The 21,765-nt window shown below is 48.1% G+C and overlaps 1 protein-coding gene across 5 annotated transcripts in view; it reads right to left on the bottom strand.

The window, feature by feature from the left end:
• The window catches only part of LOC123356689 (rap1 GTPase-activating protein 1-like), a 58,018-nt gene extending 43,233 nt beyond the window's left edge, over nt 1-14,785 (bottom strand). For 4 of the 5 annotated variants that reach the window (XM_045000096.1, XM_045000099.1, XM_045000100.1 and 1 more), the window contains exons 1-3: nt 11,530-11,610; nt 5,708-5,801; nt 5,169-5,204 (exon numbers count right to left, since the gene is read on the bottom strand). In XM_045000096.1, coding sequence (XP_044856031.1) covers nt 5,169-5,204; nt 5,708-5,801; nt 11,530-11,573 — 174 coding nt within the window. In that variant the 5' untranslated portion in view covers nt 11,574-11,610. Of the gene's footprint in view, nt 1-5,168; nt 5,205-5,707; nt 5,802-11,529; nt 11,611-14,656 lie in introns of those variants that run through there. The other variant, XM_045000105.1, reaches the window with a different exon arrangement.
• Nucleotides 14,786-21,765: the final 6,980 nt, after the last annotated feature.

Genomic DNA, 21,765 nt, shown 5'->3' with positions numbered 1-21,765 from the left:
AACCTCCCTCTCTCACTGGGACAAGAACTGTCTTTTCCTCATGAAATGGACAGTCCATCTTGCTCTCTTCCAGGTCATGGAATTAATCCATGCTCTACAGATAACAGACACAACTGTTAGTTGAATATCACACACACATACAAGAGCCAGAAGTAGACAATCCCAACACAGAGATGAACTTCACATTTAAATCAGGCTCATAAACAGTAAAGTAAGCCCTCAGAGTGGATCTCCAACTATCTCTGTTTTCCCCTCGCTGCCTGTATAAAGAAAGATGTAGCAGATAAAATCAAGCTCACACAATTCTCAGGATTATAACACTGGAAGTCAGGGGAGAAAAAAGAAAGTCTGCTGTAGAATTGAATGGCCACATAGTAGCACCAGAGAGACATGAGTAACAGCAATGATAATGAATGATATTTCTCTGGCTCATGTCCAATAGAGACATACATAAATAGTTTTTTGTAGCACCTGCAAAGTTCTGGTGCTGTACAGACATATAGAAAAGCCCAGACCCTGCCCCCAAACTCCCACAATCTAAAAAGGCAAACAGAAAAAAGAAAAGGGTGCACCAAAGTGCCAAAGGTGATGAACAACACAACTTGATAATGTAGATGTTTCTGGGATAGGCCTGATTTTCCTTCCCTCTAGCCATCATTAGCTGGATAATTTCTTCTAGACATCACAGAAGAAGGACTTTAGGAAGGACTTGACCACAGAGAAGAGAGTGGCTTTGAGGATGAGCTCCAGGAGGGTGCTCATGTACAAGGAGCAGTGTGGAAGAAGACATTGAGATGGTTGTGGGAGAAGCAGACAAATGGGATGGTGATGTTGGCATCATTGCAGATGGGGTGAAGGTGGCAGATGAGAAGGGAGGGCAGGGTTATGCAGGCTCTTGACAGGAAGGCTCATCTCATTTTGGTGACTGAAATCAGATTTACTGGATTTTTATTCCTGTTAGCCCTGCAGAGCCAGCACAGCTCAGAGACCATGAGCTGAAGTTTATCCTACCTGTGCATTAGCCATGGAATTGGCTACTAAATTCCACCTGTACAAACTCACTGAAGACAGTGGAGTCACACAGTGGAGTCATGGCAGGGTATTCTGGCAGTGATGATGTTTGAAATGGAAAAAAGCCTAGCTTCATTCTCAGATCCCAGAGGGAATTTTCAGTTAAAACAACATCATTTTACCTGTAAACTAAGCACATCTAATGGGGTGTGGCCAAATTAATTTCCATCCAGAGAATTACACTGAGATGACATTAAGACTGTAACTGCACTCAGTGATCAGGAAATGCCAAAGTTGAGGTTGGACATGCACACTTAACCTTACCCCAGTGCACACATATTACATTACAAGCTTTAGTTACATATTCACATGCTATTTTTCATATAATATCATATACTACACTATTTTAGTACAGTCTCAGGTACAATTTATAATATTTTGATTTCCTGTTTAATTGCATTAATTTAATTATCATAACAGTCCAATTTATCTTTATAAACTTGGTCCCAAGTTGTCTGCTGATGGAAACAGACTTGGCTCCATTGATTTCAGTGGCACTGCATCCAATTACATATAGAAAAACTTTAGTCTTTACACTTTTTATTGATAGTTTCCTTCTCTCTACTGTGTATATTGTAATAACAGTAAGCCATAGCCATAAATTTCCTTTTCAACCACCAGTAGAGCTACTTGAAATATTTTTTAAAATTGAAAAAAAAAAGCTGAAATTAGTTTTGTTTTGAAGGGTTTCAAATGAACCCATTTTCCATTTTTTTTTAAATTTTATCTTCTGTTGTTTTGCTTTCTTTCCCTGTTAATTTTTTTAAAAAAATTCACTGTGGGATTTTCAACAGAGCCTACATCCCTCACTTGTGCTCCCTAAATCTCTTGAGTGCTTTTGAAAATCCAAACTTCAATTTTCAAAAACTAACTGGGGAAAAAGGAAAAGAGAAAAGAAAGGGGAAAAAACAAAAAATGAAAAATAGTAAATGAAAAATATTTTTTAAAAATCATTAAAAAGATATAGTGAAAACTTTCACAACAAATGAAAACAATTTTGCTGTATATTTTAATTTTAAAAAGGTAATTTTTCTATAAAAAAAGCTGTGTATTCAAAAAATTTTGACCAGCTCTATCCAGCAGCATATCCTTCCTTAGTGCAATTCTGGGGATGAGGCAGCTAACTACAATGCTAAATTAGCTACACACACATGCACAGTAGTCTTCATTACATGCAACAAAGAAGGTAATTTAGCTGCAAAATCAGGTGGCCTATATATGAAAGCAAATTATCATCAGCTTTCTGTGTGGTTATGCACAATCTTTGGCACATAAGTCTAAGAATAGTGGATGAAATCCCCTTCATAAGAAGGGCTTCACCCTAGGCAGCCATTGATGTGCTAGGGTGCTCTCCTCCTGCAGAGTTTAGGAGGCAGGTTGAGGGAGAATTCCACACTTTATAATGTGCACTTGAGCTAGGCAAAGAGCTCTGCATGTCCTTCCAACACAGAGTTGCATAAGACCTTCACTCATGTACAGCATGTCCTTCTATAGCTATGAGAAAATCTGCAAAGTGTACTGTGCCATTTTCAAATCTTTTCTCCACACTCTGGCTGAAGGGGGAATTAAAGCTGTTCTGTATCCCCGGTAAGTGCTCTAACCACTGGGATAAAAGTTATAAGGTGGGGAGCTGTCACCTCCACCTCCAGCCACTTTATGTGGCAGAAGGCAGGCCCAGTTGTGGACTGCTAACAGAGCTAGGCTCCTAAATCCAGGCTGCCAGGAGGCACTTGAGAGGGGTGGGACTTAGGACACACCCTTCTCTTTGGCACCTTCATTTGGCTAGCTTAGGCAGTTCCCCGCCTAGGGCACTGGCATTTGTGAATCACATTCTGAGGTGCCTCTCTCTCTCCATGCATTGAAGAGGTGCCTAAAGGCTTGTCTACACATACAGCACCACTGCAGTGTGTCTGGAGAAGATGCTCAATGCTGATGGGCATATGCCAGTGGGAACTCTCTCCCGTCAGCATAATAAAACCATCTCCATAAAAGGTGATAGCTATGTCAGCAGAAGAAGTTCTCCTGCCAACATAGTGCTGTCCACACCAGTGCTTATGTCAGTGCAACTTATGTTGCTCAGGGGTGCATCTTATTCACACCCCTGAGTGACATAAATTGTGACATAAATTATGCCGACATAAGATGTAGTGTATACATAGCCATAGGCACTTTTGTCACTAAAACTTTTGTCGCTCAGGCTTGTGAAGCACCAGTGTGGACAGCACTTCGGCGGCGGGAGCCACACTCCCATCAACAAAGCTACCGCCCCTCATTGGGGGTGTTTTTATTTAAAGAGTGGCCACACAGCACACCTTACAAGGGCGCAGCTGCAGTGGCATAACTGCACTGTTATAAGGTGTGCTGTGTAGACATAGCCTAACTCAGGCTTTGTGAATCACAATGTTGTTCCTATGATTTTCTAAGTGCCTAAAACTTAGGCGTTACAATGCTTAGCCCTGGTCTACACTACAAATTTATGTCAGTATAACTACGTCACTCAGGGATGTGGATTTTCCACACCTCTGAGCGATGTAGTTATACCAACTGAACATCCAGTGTAGACAGTGCTATGTTGATGGGAGAGCTTCTCCCGTCAACCTAGCTACTGCCTCTCAGGGAGGTGGAGTACCTACACCAATGGGAAAGCTTCTCCCATCAGCATAGGTAGCGTCTTCACTAAGGGCTTGTCTACATTACCCGCTAGATCAATGGACAACGATCGATCCAGCGGGGGCCGATTTATCGTGTTTAGTCTAGACGTTATAAATCAACCACTGAGCGCTCTCAACTTATTCACGCAGCTGAAGTTGCATAACTTAGTTCGATCCCTCCCCCCAGTGTAGACCAGGCCTAAGTGATATAGTGGCACAGCTGCAAGTGTAGACAAGCCCTTAGAGTTACAATGCTTATGTCCCTTTTTGGATCCAGGCCACTATCAACAGTGCTGCATAATACACTATTATTACTTAATATAACTCAATACTTTGCACCTGGAAACATCATAAATATTACGTCAGTTTATGGGACAATTAGTTTCCAATTTAACTTGTACTTTTCCATTTAGAAAAGGGCTGATAGCTGAAGGTCAGATTTTGCCCCCTTTACTCACACTGAGTCATTCCTTCCTCTGCAAATAATCCCAGTAACACTGTTCACAGAGTAAAGTGCTACTCATCATGCACGAAGGTGGCAGAACCCGCCCCTTACAGCTCCGAGGTGTATACATATAAATACTGCACACAACTTCTCACTCACTAAGGGCTAGCACGTACCTTTAGTTACAGCCCTGAGTATGGGGTGGCACATAGATGCAGGAGAAGCACTGGGAAGAGACGCACAATTCTTCTCTGAATTCTCCTCTTCTGTTGCAGTGGGGAGTTATTTATTATACCGTGTTTCAGGGTACAGAATCTTCTCCCTTATGGTCTAGCCAGCTCTGCTCCCTAGGCAATTAGATTGTAAGCGCTTTTGGGCACGGTCTGTCTTTTTGTTCTGTGTTTGTACAGCACCCAGCACATTGGGGTTTACAACTGGGGCTCCTAGGCACCATGGCAACACAAATAATAACATATGTGTAGGCAGAGCCACTCAGTCCCTTCCCCGCCCCTGCTTGCAGGGAGTGTACTGGAGCTCTACCCTGCTCCCCCTGATAATGCTGCACCAGCTAAGCAGTAATCATTACTATTCACTACCATCAAGTAAAGCAGTTTCCCAAGGGACATCCTTCTAACATAGCCACCCAGATAGACTATCTCAATGAAGTACAGTGATCACCCTTAAAAATATATAAAGGGCAGAATTAAGGTTTCACATTAACTTTGGCATTTTCTGACATTTGAGTTCTGAACTCTGCACCCTTAGTGTTCTCTAAGGGACATATATTTGCATTTAAATTAACTGTGTTTGAGCCCCTGAACCTGAGGGAGGTGACAGTGAAGCCACCCTACCAGAGCCAGGAGAGCCAAGACTGGGAGAGGATTGAAGGGCACAAGTGAAGCTGCTGTGAAGGTGCAGGGACAGGACAGGAATAGGAGCTGACAATTATCAGTTACCAGAAATTAAGGATCCCAAAGTTTGATTGAATAACTGCTCCTCACCTGCATTTTTTCAATCATTTCAAACAAATCCACAGTCTGTGAAGAGAAAAGGATGACACAGAAAGAGATCTGACATTTCTATGAGAGAGAATGTCATCTGCAGTAACACCAGCTATGACAAAAATAATAAGGGTCCTCATGCTTCAGGGCAGAAATTATTCATCTGCTGAAGTCAGGAAGGAATCCCTCTCCCTACATGGATGGCACAGTATTGAACAACTGGCCAGGTGCATTATTTTCACCTTGCACTGTTAAAGGCAGAATAGCGGCCTGATCTGGTATTGGATGAGCCAGGATTCTGGACTAGATGGACCATCAGTTGCATCTGAGTGGCCAAGATAATGGCCTGCTCTGTTATGTCAAGAGATGGGAAGTTAAACTAGATGGACCAGTTTTTAGGGCACTCACTGAGAAATACATATCTGTGCCCACAATACACACACTCCCACTGTTCTAATGCACATTGCCTGTCCCTCTCCCCTGTTCTCCGATGCTCTATGTATATTCCCATTCTGGACAGGGAGGATGCAGCTCCTTACCTTGTTGTGAACAGCAGGGGTAAGTGCAGTCTGGGGGTCCTGGACAGGAGAGTCTAGGATGTCACTGATGCAGCGCTCCACTTCATCAGATCTCCTGAAGGGAGACAATTGCCATTAACCCTTATAGCATCCAGGATGCCAATACTCATATACAGTCTCTCCAGTGGTTCTCCCTGCCACTGGATCCCACTCTGCCCACCTGCACTAGCTCTCTGACAATTCCCTTCCCTCTGGCTCGGCCAAACCACTTCCCTGCTCCAGGCTCCTGATTCAATGGCTGGGTTGCAGCGACAAGACGGGTAGGTCCTAGATGGAACAAATGCTGGGAAGCAGGAAGGGGGGAGGGTTCCCAAAAGGGGGGACAGGACCCAGGACTAGCCTCTGAACTATTAAAAACTGTCAGGTTCCCAGGAATCAGCCACCTTGAGACTGCTCAGTATCTGAAGAGCTAAAAGCCCTTGGAGTCACTGAAACCAGAACCTAAAGACAGGCCCACTTGCTACAGCCTTGCTGCCAGACCCAGGGATGGGAATATGCCGAGCCAGAGCAAGCAAAGGAGAAAAGCAAGGGGCAGAACCAGGGGCGGCTCTAGGAATTTGGCTGCCCCAAGCAGTCATGCCTGCGGGAGGTGCACCGGGAGCCGTGGGACCAGCGGACCTCCCGCACGCATGACTGCGGAGGGTCCGCTGGTCCCGCGGCTCCAGTGGACCTCCCGCATCTGCGGAGGGTTCGCTGGTCCGCGGCTCTGGTGGAGCATCCGCAGTCATGCCTGCGGGAGGTCCACCCGAGCCGCGGGACCAGCGATCCGTCCGCAGGCATGCCTGCGGGAGGTCGACTGGAGCCGCGGGACCAGCGGACCCTCCGCAGTCATGCCGCCCCAAGCAGTCTGGAGCCGGCCCTGGTCAGAACTATCACTGCTAAGGGGGTGAGCAGAGCTGAGGAGGGGCTGCTGCCTTGTAAAGTTGCCAACTGTTGCAAATTTATCATAATTATGGCCCCTGCTACAGGCCATCTTGTGATGATGTGAAAAGCTGCAGCCGTCATGCTATCTGTGGGAAGAAAACTCAAACAGCAACCCTAACGATGTCTAGCTGTCTAGGGGAAGCTGCATTACACTGCAAGATTAGCTGACAGCATCCAGAAGATTTAGCCCCAGCACTCTTACTAGCAGCTGTTAGCATTTCTGTGCCATTCACGATACTTATTAAAGGCCAAAGTTGGAGATTGAGAGAACTATTATTTCACAGGTAACAGAAGCTGCACAGTCAGAGCTGGGAATAGAAGCCAGGTCTCTAATGTAACAGTGTCCACTTTGTCACACAAACTTGCAGAAAGGACATGCAAAAGTAAGTAGTTCTATAACTCATGCTAACACAGTGTGGCTCTGTGTCCCCCTCTAGTAGCTAAACCACACAGAGGTTTAGGACTCTCCTGCTATTTCCAAGCTAAGAGCTCTGTAAAAGGTTCATGCTTTAACATCAGTGGTCCCAGGTTCATACCCCACAGATGACCCAAGCAGGGGTGGTGTTTGTTGTTACGTTTCTCTACACAGGGCTGGTGCAAGGATATTTTGGGCCCTAGGCGAAACTTCCAGCTTGCCTCCCCTCCCCGCACATTGGTTCATTGAGGGGCAAATCCCAACGAGCCTTTATAGGCCCCAAGGGTCAGCCTGCCCAGGGGCTGCTCCCCAGACCAGGTTCCCCCCTCCCCGCCCCCTGAAGGGTGCACAGCCCCTCCCGCACAAGCCCTCTCCACCCAGGTGCCCCCCCCCCCCCGAGTCCACTCACTGGCTTTGCCAGGCTTGGGCCGCTGCAGCAGCTCGGCAGGGAGGAGCCGCCTTCCGGAGGCACGGGAGAGCCAGAGCGTCCCGCTTGTGGGGGCGGCGAGCCCCAGCCATGGAGGAGCTGCAGCAGATGCATGCAGGCAGTGGCCCCTGTGCGCCCCCCGGTTCCCCCCCTTGCCGTGCTCGGGCTCTGCAGCTCCTGGGCATGTGATCCACCACCGGAGCGCGGGGCCCTGAGCCTGCTCCGGGATGGGCAGCGGTGGCTCACTCCCAGGAGCCGCAGAGCCCGAGTGCGGTGAGAGGAGAGACAGCCGGGGGGTGCACAGAGGCTGCCGCCCACATGCATCTGCTGCAGCCTGCAGGAGCCCCCGGGGGGGGGGGGCGGGCTGCAGCCTGGGCAGGAGGGTTGGGGGCCGCGGCTGCTCCCTGCTAGCGGCACCGCCTCTTTTGCAGGGCTGCTTCCCCCCCGCTCCTCCATGGCTGGGGCTCGCTGCCCCCGCAAGCCAGCGCTCTGGCTCCCCGGTGCCTCCAGAAGGCGGCTCCTCCCTGCCGAGCCAGGGCACCGCTTTTTGGTGCCCCAACCACTTGGTGCCCTAGGCGACTGCCTTGTTCGCCTAGTGGTTGCACCGGCCCTGTCTCTACACTGTCTGTAACTACCAGGTATCCGAGGGGTAGCCGTGTTAGTCTGGATCTGTAAAAGCAGCAAAGAGTCTTGTGGCACCTTATAGACTAACAGACGTTTGGGAGCATGAGCTTTCGTGGGTGAATGCCCACTTCGTCGGATGCATGTATTCACCCACGAAAGCTCATGCTCCCGAACGCCTGTTAGTCTATACGGTGCCACAAGACTCTTTGCTGCTGTAACTACCAGGGCACAAGCAGTTTTGAGGGCCAAGAATCCCGATGCCCCACATCCTGCTGCTGTCTCATGAGTACTGGTGCAACCCACTGGCAATGTGCATTTGGTGCCTGACTTTGCGGGCTGATCCACATAGAGGGTAACGGCATGCGCCCCCCATTAGTTACTCCTACAGCTGAAGTACACGAGATCTGTGTTGTGCATCTGAAGGTTGAAACCCTGCTAATGACACATATGGGAGTAAAACAGTATAAAAGTTAGTCTAAGGAGCCTGGAGTAATGGTTGGCATGTCTATATGCAAACCACTGTAGTTAATTTGAATGTTGTACTAATATTCATTTTATTTTTTATTTTTTGTACTTGGTTAATGGGAGCGGCTCCTTTAAGAACAGGGCCAGGCAAACAGAGTGCATCTGAGACTGACAGCACAGTGGGGGAGATTTACACTGTGTCCAGAGAGCGGATGACTCTGCCTGTGTAAGCTGCAAAGGAGATCAGAATTTCATTTAATAAACTCATCTCTCCAGAAAGAAGCCTCATTCTCAAAGGTGCAAGATTACCGCTTTTGCGGGACCGAATGCCTCAATCATTTGTAATGCCGTATAGACTCAGCATCTTCCACATCCAGATCACCAGTTTGAATCCTTCCCTGCTCAACAAGGATTAAAAGTTGTTCCCATCTAATGGATCTTCAGTGGCCCCTCTATGAGATGAGTCTGGCTGAGTCCCAGTTCCAAACTCACCACATCACAAACTCACCACCATGCTTTGCACTCAATTGCAAGCTTTCGGGGCCAGGGACCGTCCCTTACTGTGCAAATGGAAAATGCATGGCACAATCGGGCCCCAGTTTTGGTTGGATCCTCTAGTAAGAGCTCCTTCCGCAAAATCACCTACCTTACTATACATCTGCCAGGGTTGGCAACAAGACAAACACATTGCGAGTGGGCAGGAGGAATTCAAAAAAAATCAGAAGACAGGACAAAAAATGGGACTTAAACTTTTAAAACAAATTTCATGATTTTTGGGAGACTGACTCATGAATTTTGAGCTTTGGGGCTTGGCAGTACTGCAGGCCACAAGGAAGGACCATTTCTATGCATATGTGTTTGTAGGAGAATAAAAACACTTCAAAAAACTTCTACCCCAAACTAGCAGGTCTCCTTGTCGTCGGCAAAACTTTGTTTTTTGGGGGGGTGTGTGTGAGTTTTTAACACCTCTGAAACACAAAAGTTTTGTCGTTCAGTTGCCAGTGTTGACCTAGCCTAAGCCGCACGTTCTTCTATCAAGGAAGAACAGTGTCCCAAGCCAAACAAAATCACAAAGAAAACTGGGCTGGGGAAGAGAAGTAGCAGAGGGTCAGGGGAGGACATTCAATGCTATATTAAAGTTTATTGAGAACTGTTTAAATTCATGCCACCTTTTAAAGAGATATTTCTTTATGCAAAAATGGTTCTTAACCATACAGCTGTACTACCTTTAAACAGAAAAACAGGAACCCACCCCTGGAATTATTCTCACTATTTACTGCTTACATTTTAAATAGAAAAGTAGCTCGGCAATCCTGACCTGCAGCATGCACAGCTATTCCAGTCCTTCAATCTCCACACTCAGCCCTGAAATCCTGTGGAAGACCCTTTAGAACCCTCCCAGCTATCCATTTCCACATATACTCTGCCAGTGCTTCTCCATCCTGAAAATAAAACCTGCACATCCACTTTGACAGATGTCACAAGCCCTTTAATTCTCCTTCCACAGCCGTTCGTAGGAGTGATTTGTTGCTCTCTGGTAGGGAAAGTATCCAAATCCTCATGAAACTATTCTCATAGGGGCTTGTGGTTGAAGGGTGCATGTGGCTATCTTGAAGGCTCTTCATGGGCTTAGGAGTCCAGCCCAGGAGCAGAAACAACACTATGTGACTTCAGAGACTAGTCAAATGGCCATGAATAGAAATTACAGATAACTCAATGTAATTGCCATGGCCAATAGTTGGCAAATGACCCTCTTAAGCTGAAGTATGTTCATGGGAACCGTTCCCTGAAACATTTAGAAGAATCACCGAATTCATAAGAATTAGAATCTGTCTGCAGGTAATTCACAGCTAGAAAACAGGTCTGAAGAAATCAAATAAAATGTTTGCTGAGGAACATTTGTCTTGACCTGCAGCAGTCCCTGCTATTCCAGTCCCGGGCCTCTCTCCAGTGCAGTCATGCTCTTTGGGGTTTTGGTGATCACATCCTAATCACAACACCAGAGCCTGTAGTAGCTGGAGCTTTGCATCCCCCAACACTGTGTAACAGATTGATTCCTGAACTCCAAAGGAAAGAGAGCAAGACAGAGGCAGAGAAGTGAGAGTGAGCAGCTGCCACCGATGAGGCTAACACTCTTGCTCAGTGGTTCTCAACCTATTTACCACTGTAGGCCACATATGTGGCCCACAATATGTTATGTGGGCTGCATCCAGTACTACCGGTATGGCCCTGAGGATGTCACATGGGCCGCAGCTCTGTGCTGATTGGCCCGCAAGCGACCCACGGTCCACAGGTTGAGAACCACTGTGTCCTCACTCTTTGTCTAGGATTTCCTCTACATGCCTCTGCTTCCTTTTGCCTCTGGAACAGACAGACAGAGAAGGCATATTGGGTCACCTGGCAAACTGCCTAAACTCTCACTCCAAGCTCTATCAGTCATTTGGTCCACAGCTATGGGCCATGCCCTGCGGGCACACCAGATGTTACACTGTTCTGTTCCGGAAAGAGAAGTCCTGAGGAAAATGCTATGCACCCATCCTCAAACACCCATCGCCATCTCCAGAAACATCAGAACTGGGGAACTGCGTCTCCTTCTAAGGGGAAGGAGGAGGGAAGAAAGTGAAGTCTCAGCCTTTGAAGGAGAGCTCATCCTGAAGAAAACAATCAGTCACTCCCCTACCCCAGCCCACAATCCACACAGGCCAGGGAAAGCCTTCTCTCTGCTGGAGAAAGGAGAGGAGATTGTCCCAATATCAGAAGGATGGAGATGAGGCTGGGGTGATGGAGCAGAGATGCATATGTGAATTTCCCTGGAGGCTTCCCTCTCTAGTTTTAACCCACTCCCACAGCTTCACCAGGTTCTGGCAGGAAAAGGCTGCACAATGCAAGGTCTGTGAGAGGAAGCCAGGGGCTGGTACAGGTACATACCCTCCATAGGCTCCGAAGGTGAAACTGCGCTTCCGAGAAAACATTCTCTACTCTTCTCTCTGCTAAAGGTGGATTCCTGGCTCTCCTGCGTGCCAGCTTCCTCTCCTCTTGTCTCGGCATGCAGCAGGGCATAGACTCACCTCCCTGTCTCTGGAGGGCACAGGCTCCCTCCTCTGCCTTCCCAAGCCCCAACCCCCACCTGCTTCTCTTTCCCGAGACACACTTCAAATGAGAGAAAGGAAAGAGCTGCTCACAGCTAGGGCCGGGCATGAGCTACATGAGGGCAGGAAGCTCCCAGGGAGACGCTGCGGGACACCCTGTGAGCAGCAGAGAGCGAGAGCGTCGCAGTGAGAGACTGAGAAACAGGAGGCAGGGAGAGAGCAGAAATTAATGTGAGACGGGGGCACTGTTCCTTTTCCATGGCTTGGGGAGCTCAGCTCTCCCCCGCACATCCTCTCTGGCCAGGCTGTTGAGATGAGGACCTCCAGGAAGGGGAATCTCAGGTGGGAGCAACAGAGGGACCTGATGATTGGCTGAGGAATTTCAGGGGTTCCCAGAATTTTCTGCCAGTGAGTAAAGTGGCAGCAGAACCCGAGAGGGGGAGAAGAGTCTCCTATTTCCCTCCCCTCCTTTAAAGTAGGGTATTTCCCTCTCAGCCAGCTTGCCATACCCTACAGGAAGAGAGGGTCACAGGAGCAATCCCGTACTGTCTCCCATTCCCTACACAGGGAGGGAAAGGCTGTAGCAACCCCTTTTAGCTCCACCCCCTCTAGGCAGTAAATAATACAGAATGCGGAGACTTGGCATAAAATCTCTCTTGTGGAATGTCTAGCTGTTGGAGTGCGCAAGCTATGGTATCGGGCATTTCATACCTTTGGCGGGTCAGCATCTTTGCTTTCACATCAGTACAGATTCTCCATCCTGGTAGAGACTGTGGTTGGGGGCACTGTCCCCACCCCACAGACGTACACACATGGTTGTGTTTACCTGTCTGTGGCCCTGTTGCTTGGGGACTTGAAGCTCTTTCAGATGCATTTCCTCTCTGCCCCCAATCTCTTCCCCTTGCTATGTGAGTCCCAATGCCACCAAATGATGTAATGCTCCATCACCACATAACATCAAGACCTGTGACAGCATCCACTGCAGCTGGTGAGCTCCCGCGCTCATCTTGAGCTACTTTAAACACTGGGGGAGAAAGAGGAAGAAAGAGAGAATGGCAAAGAGTGAAAGGAGAGACAGAGAGAAAGAGAACAAAAAGGGAGACAAACGGAGGTGGGAGAAGGAGCAGTAAAGAAAAGAAAGTCACGGGGTAGGAAGGACCAGAGGGTAGGAGAGACACACAGAGTATGTCTGCATGTACTATACAGGAAATGCCAGATATAGATGGGGTAGAAAGAAAGAAAAGGAGAGAGGGTGGTATAATGCCTCCTGTTGGGGACATGAGTGTGGGAATGTTGTTCTACTGCCTCCAAAATGTTCTTGTCATGAAAGGCCAATGGAATTGCAAGTGACCTGGCTGTGCATCATTGTCCAGGTCAAGCATAGATGCCCCCACAAGCAACTCCCATCTCATAATGCTGGGAACATACAGAGAAGAGAGAACAAAACAAGTGATGAAAGCTAGCTAGTGTGCCTTCCTGTGTTCAGAGCAGAACCTGAGGCATCACATACAATGAGGAGCTGAAGTTGGATGGAAGCTTTAGGACCCAGCAAGAACAGATCATGAGTTATTCTCTCTGTCTCTGTCCCTCCATCTCTGTTGCTGGGGAATGAGAGGAACTGTGTACTCACAATGTGGGAATTTCTGAGTGGGAAGGGGAGATTAGCTAAACTAGAACAAAGAGGGAGCATATGGGAAAATGAAATGTAGACAGGTGAAGGGTCTTGTACTCTGAGGAGAATTGCCTCATGGGGAGTGGAGATTAGAGCTCTCTTATTACTGGATCTCTAGGTATGTTAGGCCTGGCTTTCATTTCACTGCATCACAACTTTATAGAACCAAAGGACACAACCCCAATATACAACTGCAAAACAGCTCCCTCAGCAACTCAGCACCCACAGGTCCCCAGCACACAATCTAGTTGCAAACAGCCTCCCTCCTCAAACAAGTCACAACTCCCTGCCACTTGCTGTCCCTCAGTATACTACTAATATACAACCACTCTCAACAACCGCTGCCCTCAACTTGCACTCAAGCCAAAGACTGCCTGTGGGTACGCACTAAATACAATGATGCCCCCTGACTGTATGGGCACATGCATCCAGTTGTGCTAATGAGTATGTTTCAGGATGTATGGGTCAGTGTGTGAGATCATTCATTCTGAATATGTGTAAGTTTGAGCTGGAAAGGTTTGGATTTACTCTAACACAAATTGATCTCTGCATCATCCATCTATTAATTTAGTCCCTGTAAGCACATCTGATGTGAGACATTAGCTCACAGAAGGGAATGCATGCATAGAAACACACAGGCACAGGCAATCACACAAACATAACCCCTCAGACTGTAAACTCGTCCTCACAGAAACTGGCTCCGTCTGTACTCATTAATACTGTGCAACATTAATAAATCAGCAAACAGCTTCACAGGTGCAAGCCACGCACACACACAGCAACACACAAATCCACATCTGCACACACAGTTGCACACAAGCATGTCCACACACATGCAGACACACACACCAACACACAGTCCCCTGTGCCAGTGCCAGATGTGCACAGATGGCATCTCCCATGGTCCATCTGGGCTCAAGATTTGATGCCATGAGGTTGGGAGGATAAAGGTGAGATCCCTCAGACAAACCCCTTTGACCCCCCCACCCCCCACCCGCCCAGTGTCTCTGTCTCACTCCCTCTCCACGTACCCTACCCTACCAGGTTCTCTGCCTCTGGCCAACCCCTGCCCCGCTGAGCACTGCATTACAGCACAATTTCTTTACACTATACCCCACAGCCACCTCCCCCTTGTAACTGAAACTCCCTCAGTCAAGCTCCGTTCCCTGCACCGTGCCAGGGGGACCCGTGTCAGCCCCCTGCCCAGCTGCCTCTGCCCCCCCTCCGGATCACAAAACACATTTAATTGGCATTGCAGGAGAGGAGAGAATGAAAAGCAGCTGCGCTCCCCTACCTGAGCTCGGCTCTCTCATCCCCGGCTGGTGAGCGGATGGAGACACAGGGAGTCCAGCTGCTCCCGCATACGCTCCCCCCTCCTCGCGCTATCAATTATTCAAGTAGGTTGCAGTGTCCTCTTCCTCTTGCTCCGTCTGCCTTGCCCTCCCCTTCCGCTGCCCCCACCTGCGGAGAGAGGGAGTAGAGCGGTCACACGCCACACCAAAGAGATCCTCCTTCAGGGGAAGAGCCCCGCTGTGCTCTTATACCGGAAAGGGGTCAGCGTGGCAGTTCCCTGGGGACTGGTCTTGCAAACCCTCCAGGACTGTGCTTGAGTCTCCAGGACTTAATCTGTATTTAAAGATTAGGTCATGTGATGGAACCTCCAGGAATATGTCCAACCAAAACTAGCAACCCTACCAGGGACTGGCATTCACAAGGCAGGTACAGCACTGGCAGTGGTACCCTCCCACAGGCACCCTGCAACCTTCCAACACCATAACCTCAGCCCTACAGAAATGACCCAGGATTTTTGTTTTGTTTTGTTTGGTGGGGGGGGGAGGGGTGCTTCGCTCTGTGGCCCACTCAGTCATAGTCTGATTAGTGTCAATTGCAGTGAATTTGGTACATAACTTGACTCATTTCATGTGGTGACCAAGGAACAGAGCTAACTACTTACAGTTAATGCTATTGTGGGACTTGTGCCCTATAGGTGAAAAGCTCTGTACCTATTGATTTCACTCCCCCATCTAAGACAGCCAGCCCCACCTCCCCCCATCATAGGGCTGGATTGTAGCTACTGCAGCGGAGGGGAAGGGCTCTGTATTCCCTTCCCATGAGCCAATCAGTCCTCCTGACCTTTTCCCCATTGAAGTAATTTGGATTTACTAAGATCTCATCTCACCCCACACTGTATAGGTCAGAAGATGCCCTCATGCAGTGTCTAGACTGAGATAGTCCTTTATTGCTAAGATCTGATTAAAAGATGTGGCTTGGTCCCACAACATGAGCCAGAAGAGAATGAAGCCCTATACCTCCTCTCAGGTATTTGTGTAAGTGGGGTGGGGACTCCTTGAGGAGCCTCCGTGCTCTGATCAAAGACTGAATGAGTAACTTAACTTGGTCTAGAAAGGCACTAAGGCCCAGATTGTCAAAGGTATTTAGGTGCCTAAACTCCACTGATTCCAACTCCCATCTCATCATGCTGGGAACATACAGAGACGAGAGAACAAAACGTGATGAAAGCTAGCTAGTGTGCCTTCCTGTGTTCAGAGCAGAACCTGAGGCAGCACATACAATGAGGAGCTGAGCCTTGGAGCTCAAGCTCACCGAATGGGGTTTGATCAGGATACAGCCAATTTAAAAAAACCCTCTCTTTACAAGCCATCCCACCCTACTACCTCCAATGAAAATGACAGACTGGGTGTGCATGTGGCACAAATCATCTTGTTGAATTCAGACCAATTCTCCAATTTGTCAAGGCCACTTTGAATTCTAATCTTGCCTGCCAAACTGATTGCAACCTCTCCCAGCTTGGTATCACCTGCATATTTTATAGGCAAGGATGAATTGTGGAACTGACAGTTAGAAAACAGCTTCTCTTTACTTGTAAACTCAGCACTTGTGTCCCCATATCACTGAGAGATGATAAACATGGAGCTCCAGGGTGCGATTAATAGACGGACACTTTTCAAAGGAGAGGTGCACTTTATGCCTAATGTAAAGCACAGTCAGAGTCAGAAAGAAGACTCTGACAACCAGTCCCTGGCCTTCTATTTCATTAATGTCAACTTTTTCAAAAGCTTGTGCATATGCACACTGCCATTTGAGTGCCCACTTCTGGGCACAAGTTGGAGTTGGGTTTCCATGGGGTTTTAAAGATTGGATTTGATCATGGCCATGTGCTCTGAGTGTTCTGGGCCTCCTATGCTCCAGATGGGTGAAGTCAGGAAGTGTTTTTTGTGTGAGTCCTCAGTAAGGATTTTTCAGGCAAGCAGGGGTGTTCAATGGCAGCACCAGATTCAGTCAGGTCAGAGGTGTCACTGAGCCAGAAGCTGCAGTTACTCAAGAACCATCCCTGCACTAGGTTCTTGCAGACATTCTCCCAGTAAAATATAATCCCCCTATGCCCCAACCAACACTCACTGATAGGGGGTGAGCAGGAGAGAGAAAAAGAGAGTTTGATATGATCAGACTAGGAAAGATAAGTTAGTTAGATTTAGGAATTGGTTTTGGGAGAGCTGGGGGAGGGGACAGAAGTTGGCAAGGAAACAGGCACACATACAGGGTGCAGAGGAAGAGAGTATTGTGGTTTTCAGTATTGCCAACCCTAAGGGTATGTCTACACTAGGAAATTAGGTCGAATTTATAGAAGTCGATCTTTAGAAAGTCGATCGCATATGTCCCCACTAAAAGCAGTAGGTCAGCGGAGTGCGTCCTCAATACTGTGGCCAGCATCGACTCGCGGAGTGGTGCACTGTGGGTAGCTATCCCACAATTCCCGCAGTCTCCGCCGGCCATGGGAATTCTGATAGGGCAAAAACATTGTCGCGAATGGTTTTGGGTACATGTCATCAGACGCCCCTCCTCCGTGAAAACAACGGCAGACAATTGTTTCGCGCCTTTTTTCCATGCAGACGCCATACCATGGCAAGCATGGAGCCCGCTCAGCTCATCGTCACTGCTGCTGTTGTGTTCTGGGTGCTGCTGGCAGAAGATGGTGCAGTAGGTCTGAAAACCATCATCATCCACCACTTCTGATGCAACTCTGCTCTCCTGCTGTTGTAAATGAGCTCAGTCTCAATTGAGTAAATGATGACTGAGCTCAATAGAGTAAAGGAGCTCAGTCACCTACTGCTTCCGCTGCAAGTCTGCTTTCCTGGTGCCATGAATCCACCTCGCAGGTCCTCTTGTTGTTCTGTATAAATATCTATTCTCATGGCATCTTGTCATCATCCACCGCTTCTGCTGCAACTCTGCTCTCCTGCAGACGCTATAACATGGCAAGCATGGAGCCTGCTCAGCTCACCGCTGCTGTTGTGAGCATTGGAAACACCTCGCGCATTTCCTGCAGTATGTGCAGAACCTGCAAAAGAAGGCGAGGAGGTGACGACAGCTCGATCACGATAGTGATGAGGACATGGACACAGACTTCTCTCAAAGCATGGGCCCTGGCAATTTGGACATCATGGTGGTAATAGGGCAGGTTCATGCTGTGGAACACCGATTCTGGGTCTGGGAAACAAGCACAGACTGGTGGGACTGCATTGTGTTGCAAGTCCCAGTGGCTGAGAAACTTTCGTATGCGTAAGGGCACTTTCATGGAACTTTGTGACTTGCTTTCCCTTGCCTGAAGTGCAAGAATACCAAGATGAGAGCAGCCCTTACAGCTGAGAAGCGAGTGGCGATAGCCCTCTGGAAGCTTACAACGCCAGATAGCTACCGGTCAGTTGGGAATCAATTTGGAGTGAGTAAATCTACTGTGGGGGCTGCTATGATCCAAGTAGCCAATGCAATCACTGAGCTGCTGCTATCAAGGGTAGTGCCTATAGTGATCCTTGGGGACCCAGCCTACCCCTTAATGCCATGGCTCATGAAGCCATACACAGGCACCCTGGACAGTAGTCAGAAGCTGTTCAACTGTGGGCTGAGCAAGTACAGAATGGTGGTAGAATGTGCATTTGGACGTTTAAAAGTGTGCTGGCACAGTTTACCGACTCGGTTAGACCTCAGCAAAACCAATATTCCAATTGTTATTGCCGCTTGCTGTGTTGCCGCTTGCTGTTATTGCCGTATTGCTCCACAATATCTGTGAGAGTAAGGGGGAGACGTTTATGGCGGGGTGGGAGGTTGAGGCAAATCGCCTGGCTGCTGATTATGTGCAGCCAGACCCCAGGTGGTTAGAAGAGCACAGCAGGGTGCGCTGCGCATCAGAGAAGCTTTGAAAAACAGTTTCATGACTGGCCAGGCTACGGTGTGACAGTTCTGTTTGTTTCTCCTTGATGAAAACCCTCTCCCTTGGTTCACTCTACTTCCCTGTAAGCCAACCACCCTCCCCTCTTCAATCACCACTTGCAGATGCAATAAAGTCATTATTGTTTCAAAATCATGCATTCTTTATTAATTCATCACACAAATATGGGGATAACTGCCAAGATAGCCTGGGAGGGGTGGGGGAGGAGGGAAGCACTGGGTGGGGTGGTGGATGAGGGGAGGAGGGAAGGACAAGGCCACACTGCACTTCAAAACGTATTGAATGCCAAACTTCTGTTGCTTGGGCAGTCCCTCCCCCTCCCAATGTTCTTGGGCGTCTGGGTGAGGAGGATATGGAACTTGGGGAGGAGGGTGGGTGGTTACACAGGGCTACAGCAGTTGTAGTCTGTGCTCCTGCTGCCTTTCCTGCAACTCCACCAGACACTGGAGCATATCAGTTTGATCCCCCAGTAGCCTCAGCATTGCATCCTGCCTCTGCTCATCTTGCTCCTGCCACCTCTCATCTCACTCATCTCTCCTGTCCTCGTGTTCATTTTCTGCTTTCCTGGACACTGACATTCTTTGCATCCACACATTTTGCTGAGCTCTTTCAGTGCGGGAGGACTGCATGAGCTCAGAGAACATTTCATTGTGAGTGTGTTTTTTTCGCCTTCTTATCTACGCTAGCCTCTGGGACGGAGATGATAGGGGGAGCGTTGAAACATTTGCAGCTGCGGGAGGAAAGAAAGGGGGAGTAGTATTTTAAAAGACACATTTTAGAGAACAATGGGTAGACTCTTTTATGGAGAACCAAGCTGTTAACATCACCTAGCACATGTGCTTTTGGTACAAGGTCGCATTTTGCCTCTTATATTGAGGGCCTGTCGGTTTGGTGTGAGAGATCACACACGCAGGGCCGGGCAACAGAATTTGGCTTGCAGGCAGCGATGGTAAGCCACAGTCTTTCAGCTTGTTCAACCTTCATAACGTGGGAATGGTTTCAAACAGCAGCGCCCTCCTTTCCCATATTAAGCACCCGTTGGGTTGGCCATTTAAAAGGAGGGGCTTTACTGGCCACGAATGCATCCCAAGTCTTCAGGGCAAATTAATCATTAAACACGCTTGCTTTTAAACCATGCATTATATTTACACAGGTACACTCACTAGAGGTGCCTTCAAGGTCCATGAGCCCGCCTTGGGAGGGTTGGGAGGGTATTGGCTCCAGAGTGATAAACAGTTCTTGGGTGTCGGGGAGAATGGTTTCTCCACTTGCCTGCTGTGCACTATCCTCCTCCTCCTCCACCTCCTCGTCTTCCTCATCCCCAAAATCCCCATCCCTGTTGCATTAGACTCCCCCCTTGCAGGTGTCCATGGACAGGGGTGGGGTAGTGGTAGGCCCCCCCTAGAATTGCATGCAGCTCATCACAGAAGCAGCATGTCTGGGGCTCTGACCCGGAGCGGCCATTTGCCTCTTTGGTTTTTTGGTAGGCTTGCCTGAGCTCCTTAATTTTCATGCGGCACTGCTGTGGGTCCTTGTTGTAGCCTCTGTCCATCATGCCCTTGGAGATTTTTTCAAATATTTTGGCATTTTGTCTTTTGGAACGGAGTTCTATAGCACAGATTTGTCTCCCCAAACAGCGATCAGATCCAGTACCTCCTGTTCGGTCCTTGCTGGAGCTCTTTTGCGATTCTGAGACTGCATGGTCACCTGTGCTGATGAGCTCGCCACACTGGTGAAACAGGAAATGAAATTTAAAAATTCCCAGGGCTTTTGCTGTGTACTTGGCTAGTGCATCTGAATTGAAAGTGCTGTCCAGAGCGGTCACAATGGAGCACTCTGGGATGGCTCCCGGAGGCCAATACCGTCGAATTGCATCCACACAACCCCAAATTCAACCTGGCGATGTCGATTTCAGCACAAATCACCTCATCGGAAAGGAGTACAGAAATCGATTTTAAGAACCCTTTAAGTTGACAAAAATGGCTTCGTCGTGTGGACAGGTGCAGGGTTAAATCTAACGCTGTTAAATTTGACCTAAACTCGTAGTTTAGGCTAAGTACAAATCAGGAGTCAGGCCTGAAAAATTCATGAGATTTAAAAAAAATACATTATAACTCTTTTTATTTGATTTCTCTTTTTTGAGCCTTTACGGGGTCAAATTTTCAAGATTTTCTTCACAACTATGAGAGAAAGAAAGAAAGAAAGAAAGAAAGAAAGAAAGAAAGAAAGAAGAGTCTCACATAATCACATGACTCCAAGAGCTGAGGCTTTAAGAAAACCCCTGATTTTGGTGAGACTCACAATAAAATCATGAGAGCTGGCAATGCAAGGTTTCAGATACTGGGTTGGAAAAGCAACCATGCTGGGCTTGCGACTTGATTCAGCTCAGAGAAAGGAAGAGGCAATTGGACAAGTGAGCCTGAGAATCAGAAGTGGAGACACCTGATCTGTGAGTCACGGAGTTACCTAGAGGAACAAGCTCACCTCTGAACTATCCAGCATCTCTGTGATAAGATGGAGAAGCCTACCCACAGGAGTGAGGCCCTCTTTGTGGCACTCAGAGTCACCATTGCATTAGGCTCTTTAGCCACTGGATTCTTTAAGTACTCCATTGATGATATATTTGGCATCAACCAAACAGTGGCCTCTATGTGACTTGAAGAATTCTTACTGCTATGTAGAGCAGTGTAACATAGCGTGTCAGCTACTGCATGGACAAGCCAACTCAGCTTGAAATGGTGCAGGAATTGTATGCTGTAGCACCATTTCTTTTGGTGCTTGGCATCCTGTGTGGGCATTCAGAAACAGACAACATACCTACTGAACACATATGATGTTCCCATGATACACAATCCCAAACTGGTCTTCGTAGCTATTGAGGAGAGATACTCTTGTTACTGCCACAGTTCATTTGTCTTGGCGCATTCTGGGCTGCCTAAATTCTTGGAGAGGGGACACATTGCTCTGGATGCATATTTGGGGCAATGTACAGTTGTGGCAGTGCCCCAGGAGCAGAGGAGGGACCAACGTGTGACTCTGAGCCACAGTCTAGTTCCTGGTTTCCTCCTTGCTCCAAGGAAGAAGTAATGTGTGTACCAATCCCACATCTGGTGCAGATTACGTTCTACTCCACCCTGGCTTGGCTCTGGACTTCC

The sequence above is a fragment of the Mauremys mutica genome, chromosome 1 (genome assembly GCF_020497125.1).
Source record: "Mauremys mutica isolate MM-2020 ecotype Southern chromosome 1, ASM2049712v1, whole genome shotgun sequence".
Classification (NCBI taxonomy): domain Eukaryota; kingdom Metazoa; phylum Chordata; order Testudines; family Geoemydidae; genus Mauremys; species Mauremys mutica.
Note: the sequence above shows the minus strand (reverse complement) of the source record. Positions and strands in the feature narration are given on the sequence as shown.